The sequence below is a fragment of the Balaenoptera physalus genome (assembly GCF_965194825.1).
Source record: "Balaenoptera physalus genome assembly, chromosome: 1".
In the NCBI taxonomy this organism is placed as follows: Eukaryota; Metazoa; Chordata; class Mammalia; order Artiodactyla; family Balaenopteridae; genus Balaenoptera; species Balaenoptera physalus.
The window spans coordinates 157,373,781-157,383,003 of NC_138882.1; the positions used below are offsets into that span (position 1 = coordinate 157,373,781).

The 9,223-nt window shown below is 59.6% G+C and overlaps 1 protein-coding gene across 2 annotated transcripts; it reads left to right on the top strand.

The window, feature by feature from the left end:
- Positions 1 to 202: 202 nt before the first annotated feature.
- Positions 203 to 6,141, top strand: PDZK1IP1 (PDZK1 interacting protein 1). Of its 2 annotated transcripts, none has more exons than XM_082433764.1 (5): positions 203 to 308; positions 513 to 688; positions 3,182 to 3,290; positions 5,038 to 5,133; positions 5,761 to 6,141. In XM_082433764.1, exons 2-5 carry the CDS (start codon positions 622 to 624, stop codon positions 5,831 to 5,833), a joined length of 345 nt encoding a protein of 114 aa, XP_082289890.1. In that variant the 5' UTR covers positions 203 to 308; positions 513 to 621; the 3' UTR covers positions 5,834 to 6,141. The 2 variants fall into 2 exon arrangements, with proteins under 2 accessions (XP_082289890.1, XP_082289891.1); XM_082433765.1 differs by having other exon boundaries at positions 221 to 308; positions 499 to 688.
- The last annotated feature ends 3,082 nt before the right edge of the window (positions 6,142 to 9,223 follow it).

Consider the following 9,223-nt stretch of genomic DNA (forward strand, 5'->3'; position numbering starts at 1 on the left):
GTGCCCCAGGACTGGGGCCCCGGGGTCTGGCTTGGCTGCGTGGGGACAGGTGAGGGGAAGAACAGGAAATAGGCCAGGCTCTCGGGGGAGGGGGGCAGCTTTGACCTTTCCCTAGCCTCCGGGATTTTCCCCGTGTCCCCGAGCCAGCCAGCAAATTTATTAATCCCACCTTCAGCCTTCCCAGAGGCCCCGCCCACTGGGCTCATTCAAGGCAGGAGCAAGAATGTGTCAATCCTTTCCCTAGAGCCCAGCCCCACTGCCAGGAAGGGGGAGCTGACGCAAGACTCCAGGAGGCCTGAGGCTTGGAGGTGAGGCCCCGATTCTCCCCACATCTCCCAGGACCTCAGACCCATGGTCTCTGGAAGATGACCTCGAAAGCCAGCCTGAGTGGGTTGGGCTCCAGCCAGGGGAGGCCAGGCCTGGCACATTACCATGGGAGGGAGGGCAGGTTCCCTCCACCTTCCCTCCTCCGTTCTCCCTCTCCTCCTTCCTTATTAGCACCTCTCCTCCAGGGTCAGACGGAGACCAGGCTGATCTCAACAGACACCGACAGGCCCCACGGCAGCTCCAGGAGCCCAGATTCCAGCGGCCGCAGAGAAGGCCCAGGAGCCGCCTGCAGCCATGTCTGCCCTCGGCCTGGTCATCCTGGGCCTGCTCACGGCAGTGCCACCCACCAGCGGTCAACAAGGTAGCGCAGGCCTGGGCCAGCCTGGGGTGGGGAGAGGGGCTGCAGTACGGAGAGGGCCAGCCTGGGTGCTGGGAGCCCCGGGGTGGAAGGGGTGGCCTTCTGGCCCCTCTCATCACCCTTGGCACCTATACTTTGAAGGGGGAGCAGGGATAGGCTTAGCCAGAGGAACCTCCAAAGGCAGACACAGGTTTCTGTCTGTGACTTGTTTCCCACAAGTGAGAAATGGGTGTAGCAGGGGAAATATTGGATCTAGGGTCTAGGGTCGGGGAGGGGAGTTGAGACCCATGTTCCAGGAGCAGGAATTGCCCTAGAGGTGGCTGGTTGCTGAGGACAGAGCATCGGGGACTGTAAGGAGGGTGGGAGTAGTGTGTGAGCCACCCCTCAACGGCAGGATTGTTTCAGGGGCGGGCAGTGCTGTCAGGCGTTTGCGCATGGCTTTGGCCTAAGTTGTTTCAGCTTCCTACCCAGAAGACAGTGTCCCAGTGTGGCCTCCACCATGTGCCTGAGCTCTTTGTCCAGCTCTGCCTCTGTCTTGCTGTGTGGCCTTGAGCAAATCACTGTCCCTCTCTGAGACTCAGTTTTCTCATCCATAAAATGAGGACAATAAACCTGTCCCACCCACCTCCCTGGGCAGCTACCACTCAGGGGTGGGAAAGGGCTTCACATTGGTAAAGCACCACACCCACCATCTGGTGTCAGCCCTGCGCTGTGAGGCTGCATTTGCAGCCAAAGTCTGGGGACTCTGCAGGTGGGATTTGGGTCCAGAGCGGGTTGGCAGAGATGCTCCCAATGCACCCCTCCTTTGCAGATGCCCTGAGTTCTCATGCATGTCTGCTTCAACTCTGTCTCTCAGGTCTTAGAAGCCCTCTTTGGGAACCGAAGATCAGAGGGGTGGAGTAACTTGTGTGGGTCACACAGCAGAGCAAGAAGGGACAGGGCTCAGATCACCTCTTTCCTGCCCCAGGCTCTGCCCCTTATGCTATATGTTCATCCCAGAGCCACCTGGAAGGAGGAGCAGTGTCCCTGGTGTGTCTGGAAGGAATTGGCTGCAGGGTCTGGAAGAAGCAAGGACAAGCCTCCCAGGGCTTGAGCCCTAACTCCCAGTCCTTGAGTAACCACTGACCTGAGGAGACAATGGGTCTGAACCATTGTTTTTTGGGGAAACAATGAGTCCAAAATACAGCTTTTTGGCAAGTATGGAACTTACAGTAACCATACTGCGTATCTTCTGTTACCCAAGGAGATAAGCAAGGGCTGACCTGGCCGCAGGACAGAGTTCCCAGAGCCCTCCCTCCTTCCCAACACCTGCCAGGCTCAGAGAGCACTTGCAGAAGAGGCAGGGCCTCCCTGCAGCAGGAGAGCTTTCAGGTAGACTCAAGGAAGGACTTCTGAGCGGTAGTGAGGCAGAATGAGATTTTTGATGTTCAGCCTGGGCCCCTCAAGATACAGGATGGCACTAGGGATGCAGGTGTTTTGGCCTGGAGGCAGGATTCTTCAAAAGTCTCCTGTTGGCCTCTGTCCCCTCCTGACACCTCTAACTGCTACTGTGTGTCTGTCCTCTGAGGGGCCGGGCCCCCTCGGGCTCACAGAGCACAGTGATATCTGGGGAGAGGAGAGCCCTTTGTGGCTGCCAGTGGCTGAGGGCAGAGACTTCTGGGAAACCTGAGGGTTAGAGGTGGTGTCAAGGGTCAAGGGGCAAAAGGCAGAGAAGGTGCCTGGAAGGGACCTCAAAGTGGTCTCTGGCCCAGTCCCTGGGGCACTGAGCCAGAGAAGGCAAAAGGGGCTCAGGTTTGAAGCTCCCCTCCCGGCCCCCAAGACCCAGAGGAGAGCTTGTCCCTCTGTCTTGACTTTCCAAAGACGTTCTGTCCCACCCCTTTCTCTGGGCACTCCTGGCACCCTGAACCAAGCAGCCCGGTCCGCCTCGCACTCCCACGCCGACCCAACCCCACAGAAACCTCTGTTACAGAACAGGATCTTCCAGATGCCAGCCTAGTCCTATTAGTTCTGGGCTGCCTCAGCCTGGGAGCCGGGGAGGAGGGGAACCACCCTCACTGGAAAGGCCTAGGCCTTCTGTTCAGGGGGCTGCCCTTTGGTCCCTGGGGCCTAGGCACTCCCTGGGGGCCCTGCACACGTGACCCACTGCAGCGGGGGAGGGGTGGGGGGTGGGGAAGGGGGAAGGGGCGGGGGGAGGGGTGGGGGGTGGGGTGAGGGGACGCTCTGGGCTGCCTGGACCTCAGATGCTGCTCTCTCAGGCTTGTTGCCTCCTCAGCTCCGTTCCTGCTTCCCAGTCCTGTCTTCCTCCAAACCACGGTCCCTTCTCTAAGCCCAGAGGTCAGATGGGTCCTCGTTCCCCGGAAGGTCTCCACTGGTCCAGGCAGCAGGCTGGTAGCCTCTAACAGGCCCCAGCCCCGGGGGCGTGAGACCCCACCTGCACTGGCAGCCCCACTGTGCCCAGCCCGCCGCAGCACCCGCCCCCCACTCCTCCCTTTCCAGGCCTGGGGAAACTGCAGCCCTGGATGCAGGGCCTTATTGCCGTGGCTGTGTTCCTGGTCCTCGTCGCAATCGCCTTTGCTGTCAACCACTTCTGGTGCCAGGAAGAACAGTGAGTGCTGTGCGGGGGCCCTGGGAGCTGGACCGGCGCAAGCCGGGAGGTCCCAGGACCACGGCCACTGCTCTGGTAGCAGTGAGAAGGGCCGCAGAAACCCTGAGCCCATTCTTCTCACTGTGTGGAAGGGGCACTGAGGCCCGAGGTCTCAGGGACCAGAGCTGAGGCTTGCTGGAGCCCAGCCCTGAGAGCGCACTTGTTGCGCTTTGGGGAGCCGTCTTCTCTTCTTGGAGTCTCAGTGTTTCTATCTGTATAGTTGGGACAGTGGCCCTTCTGTGAGGGAAGCTGTGAAAACCCCTGGACAGGAATGTTCTGCCCTTCTTCAGGGTCTGCTGCTGTGTCACATGCAGGGGCTACAGAGGGGCAATGGGACAGACACTACTCTTGTGCTCACAGACTCCCAGACCAGAAGGGAAGGCGAACATGGAAGGGGTGATCTCAGTGTGAGCGCTGAGGCTAAAGGAGCAGGCAGAATGCAGTGTGGGCCTGAGCCGGGGGGCGAGGGTGTGGTCAGAGAAGTCTTCCTACTGCATGTTTATCCTGAAGCCCAGGCAGGAGCCAGTCACAGCACAGAGTGGGGTGGGAGAGCCCTGCCGTTGAGGGAAGAGTCACTGGGGGTCCTGAGTTCGGAGCAGAGCACAAAGGTAGAAGGGGTTGGGCTGAAATCCAGCTCACTCCGCACCTGCTGACTCTGGGGCAAGGCTGCATCTGCCCCAGCTCTCACACAGGCGACCTGGTGCCTGGGTACCAGCAGCAGCCCTGCAGGACCCACTGAGGGAAAAGAAGCAGCTCATGGATGGAGAGGCCCGAGATAGGCTGGTGAGGTCGGTAGGGCCCAGGCCAAGCAGACCCTTGGGCACCAAAGCCCCGAACTTTGGGCTTCATCCTTAGTGCAATAGGAATCCAGTGCGAGTTTGTAAGCCAGTCTTGGGATGAGATGCGGCCGGAGCAGAATCACTGGCTGCCCTGTGGCGGATGCTATGGGTAGGGCCAGTCTGCAGGTGAGGTGAGCCATGAGGATGAGGTCAGGAGAGGGTCTGAGCTGTGGAGGTGGCAGAGGGGATGGAGAAAGAGGACAGGTCTAAGAGCTTTCTAGGAGCGGGGGGGGGGACACTGAGGACAGGAGGGAGGAAGGACAGGGATAACATCCAGGCTTCTGATGGGACCACCCACTGAGACACAGACCACAGGAGGCAGATCTGGGGCAGTTTGGGACATATTAAGTCTGAGGTGCCCATGGGATGTCCGAGGAAAGATGAGCAGTGGTTAGGGTCCCTGTAACCCTCATAAGAGTGGTGTTTGGGGAGCTGGGGACAGAGGCCACACTTGAGTAAGAGGCGAGGAGATTTTTGTCGGAAATATTTCTTTTCTCCACTGGCCCCAGCTCTGCCTTCAGTGACTGCCCCTACCGCCTAGGAGAACCTTGTGGAAATCTAGGGCAGACACTGAGTCCTGCTGGGTCTGCCCTGGAACAGAGCTGAGGCCAGAGGAAAACAGCAGAGGGAGGCTAGGAGGTGGCCGGTGCAAGGCCTGGGGGACATCTTTAGTAGATCTCAGGCTGGGACCTGAGGGCCCCACGGTGGAGCAGGGAGAAAGGTGTGCGGCCCCATGGCCAGAATCAGGCTGCTGACAGGGCCCTGCTGGAGAGAGGAGCTTCTGCCCTAGAGCATATAGAACTAGAGGGAGGAGGGGGAACAGAGGGAGAGGGGACCCAGAGAGCCCTAATGATGAGCTCTGTCCCCAGGGAGCCTGTGAACATGGTCCTGACCGTTGGAAACAAAGCAGATGGGATCCTGGTAGGAACGGATGGCAAGTACTCCTCGATGGAGGCCAGTTTCAGGTGAGGTGCTAGTATAGGGCTGACCACCCTGTGCTCCAGGGTGCCCTGGGGACCTCAGGACCAGGTGCTTCTGAAGGGGAGAGGGCTCAGAGGATGGGGGCTCATATGGGGAAGGGCTCAGTGAAGAGAGGGGGTTCCGTGTGGGGAGATGGTGAGCGATGGGGGCTTTGAGAGCACTTCAGGGCTCCATGGGGACATGCAGCCTCAGTTTGGGGAGAGGGTTCAGTAAAGGGATGGGGACTTGGTCGGGGGAGGGGCTCAGGGGGTGGATTGGGACTCGTAGGGGTGCAGTGGGGAAAAGAGGCTCAGTGCGGGGAGGGGACTCTGAAGGGATGAGTTGGGGGACTCAGTGTGTGTGGGGAGGATCTGTAGGGGAGGGAGCTCAGTGGGGAGGTGGGTTCAATGGGGGCCCAGTGGGGGAGGGGCTAGGTGGAAGAGAGAGATGGGGTTCAGGGGTGGTGGTGAGAGGCCTCCGGTCTCAGGTGCCGAAGACCAGATGTGGTCAGGGGAACCCCCTTCTGGGGCTCAGACATTTATTCTGGAAGACACTGCCCTCACAAATGCAGGATGGGGCAGGGAGAAGGCGATGGGACAGAAGGAGCAATGACCCCTGTCATCCTCTTTCAGGTCCAGTGAGCATGAGAATGCCTATGAGAACAACCCGGAGGAGGAGGGCAAGGTCCGCAGCACCCCAATGTGACCCCTGCTTCCTTGTGCCCGATGTCCAGGCCCCTCCTTCTCTATACAGGAATCTGCAGTAAGGGGCTGACTCCTCCAGCCCTCACACCTGCCCCACCCTCCAGCCAAGCTCGGAGCTCAGACTATGTCCACGTTGGGGCTCAGCCGTGCCTCTGGGGTCCTAGGGGGTCTCCCACCCAATTCAGTTCAGAAGACCCTTCTGAAAAGGACAATCAGCTCAGCACCTCCCATCCTGCCTCACATCTCCCTCCCCCCAACTCTGGAAATGGCTCTAATTTCTGTGAAATAAAAACGTTTTGTACTGCTGGGTCTGAGGCTCCCAGGGCTCAGAAATAGCTCCTCAGGCTACCAGCAAGGCCTGATCTTGCTTTCCGAAATCATCTTCCAAAGCCTCTGTCGCGGTGATTCTGGAGGATTTCCCAGGAAGCCCTCTCTGGGAGAACCCCTGGGGCCAGGGAGCACAGCCCTTACTCCAGGCGGAGACCCTCCTACACGGCCCCCTCTCGTGACCTGCCTTTCACAACTACAATTCTGGGCGATTCTGGGCGATTCATGCAGCACCAACTTCCTGACCCCCTGTCTCCATGCTGCCGGGCACTGAAGTGGGCTCACTCATCTCTCGTCCATCCAGCGCTGTCCTCCTGCCCGTAGCCCTTCTGGGCTGGGCTTTGGGCATAGGAAGCCCCAGGAAAGAGTCTTGGGCTAGGACTCAGGAAGGCCAGATTGGAGCCTGCGCTCCTCTGCTGACTTGCTGTGTGACTCTGGAGGGTCACTGTCGTCTCTGAGCTCTGCTAACCCTCTGTGGAGGATTTGGCCAGTCCCACCACACAGCTCGGGTAGAATCATCCTCCCTAATGCCACTGACTCTCAGTCCTGGGGGGGCCGGGGCCAAGGAACTGGGCCCCCAGGGGAATGAAGCAGGAGGGAGAGGACACAGGAGGCTTGACTCAGCCGGGCTGGCTGACCCTGGAGGCCCCTCACCTCTGTGACTGTCATTCTTATGGGAACAGCCTCTGTCTCTCTCTCTGGGGTGACAACTGGAGGCTGGCTTCCCCAGGAGCACTCCCAGATCCAGAGGAGAGGGGCTGGAAGGCAGGAGGCAGCCCACCTTGTCCCAACGGTCTCCCTCTGTCACCTGTCCCAACCTGTCACAGCCCCTCGTTTCTCCATTACAGCTGCTCCTTTGCTGTTTCAGGGCTTCACCCAAATATCCCTGGGGAGACCCATCTGAAATCCGAATTATCCTTCTCACCTCACTGGGGTCTAGTTGGCAGCCTGCAGCAGAGGGAAGATCCCTGAGCAGAGGGCTGGCTGGGTCTTTGCCTTGCTGTGTGACTTGCCTCCCCTCTCTGGGCTTCAGCTCAGTGAATTGTGGCTGGAGCTCTTGTGATTCCCACTCTAGGCTTTTGTGCACATGGCTGGATGCCTTTTCACCCATCTCTGCCAGGTGAAACTCTGCATATTCCTTTTCCTTGGCCCTGCGTAGGTTCCTCTTCCTCTAGGAAGTCTTCCTTGATTAGACCAGAGGGCGGAGTCAGCTGACCAGCCAGCCAGCCTTTGGCTGCCTTGGATCTGATCCTCCTTGCATGAAGCTACATTCCCTCCCACCTCTGCCCCCTGTTGTCCCTGGGGGGTTCCAGTCTGACCCCTCACTGGCCTGCCAGGGCCTGAAGACAGAGATACCATCCCTCTGTTTTCCCTCCAGCCCCTCACACTTGCGAGGTTTTACCAGCAGGGGCTGTGGCAGCTGCTGCCCTGCCCTGGCGCTGAGGGTGGGGAGTGGGGAGCTGGGGTCGGGTGGGGAGGCAGAATCCCCAGCAGGCTGCCTGGGCCTCTCCAGGGACCTCCTCAGCCCCCTCCCCACGGGCAGGACCAGGATGGTGGGAAATCCATCCCGGGCTCCTTGCCGTGCTGGGCTAGCACTGACCTTCCCTCCACCCCCATGTTCCTGCCCTGACAGGGGGCAGGGGGCATGGAGCTGCCGACCCCAGAACTGCCAGAGCCCCCAGTCCTTATCGCCAGTTCCCACCTGCCAGCCTGGCCAGAGGAGGGAGGGAAAGGAGGCTGGGCCCGGGCCAGGGCGGTGCTTAATGACCCTCCGGGGGCCTAATCGCAGACTGGCAGCCGCTGAGTGGCTCGGGCTGGCTCCTGGAGAAGGCTGATAACACACCAGCTGGGCCCCCCACCATCTATCGGGGCTGCACAGCCAGTCCCTAGGGGGCGGCGCTGGGAGGGGGAGCCTCTGGGCTCGGGCGGGGCGGCAGGGGAGGTGGGGGAAGCTCTCCGCCCCCGGCCCTGGGGGAAGCGGATTCTGAGCTCCTTGATTGGCAGACAAGGGGGAGGACGCTCCTTCAACGCCCTCCTGCTCCCTCCCCACCCCTTTCTCCCCAAGCAGGACCTCCCCCGCCCAGGCCCGGCCTCCTCTTCGGCTCTCCCAGCCTTTACTCATCTCCGTCTCTGTGCTTCTGTCTTTTTCTGAGCGTATCTCTCGCCCTGTTTTTACCTCCATCTTCTTGTGTCTGTCGCGTCTCTCCCTTCTCCTCCCTCCACCTGAACTCAGTGCTCACCGGCCTCTCTCTCACCTCGCATCCAACCTCTCTTTCCAGCTGGCTCTCCCTGTTGGCCCCTCCCTAGCTCTCCCCGACGTGCCCACGCTTCCCTGATGCCTCCTCTTGGCGGGCGGACTCCGGTGCCCTCACTGGAGTCGCACTCTTTGTGCCCTGTGTGATGTCGCATGACCTCCTGCTTATCCCGCCACCTGCTCTCTGGGCAGAATGCACAGGCTGCCCAGGCCCTGGCTGTAGGACCCCGAGGTTCTCTTACCCACACAAGACGTCTTGCTCTTCCAGCTTCCTGGAACAGGGCTTGCACCTTTCTTATTCTTCCCCTACCTAAAACGTGTGGATTTCACAGGGTTACGTTACAGGTTACACCCAAACTCATGCACTAAAAGCTCCACCCAGGAAATGAAGAGGTGAAGGTAGATTGCAACACTGCTTACTTCAGTTAGACTTGAAGAGGAACTTCCAGCCTGGAGATGGTTTTGAAAAAAGGCTGCAGAGTTCTAGCTTGAGTGTCACCTGTTGTTAAGACAGAGTGACAGGGCGTTGGGATGATTTTCAAGATGACTTCCCTTATGCTCAGAGTGACATGAGCAGGAATACTGCTTGCTTATTGTGTTTCAGGGAGCCATCACATGGGAACTACTGCTGGCCAGAGTCTCCTCCCCCAGTCCAGGGTAGAGGAGTGGGTGTGGGGAGAGGTGCAGAGTGTGTGTGACTTTCTCCTTATCCTACCGTATCCCCTTGGACCAACCTCACAGGTGAGTCAGATGGCTGGAGCCGGCAGAACTTGCTCTGGGATGCGGGTGGGAGGCATCTGCCTCCCCTCC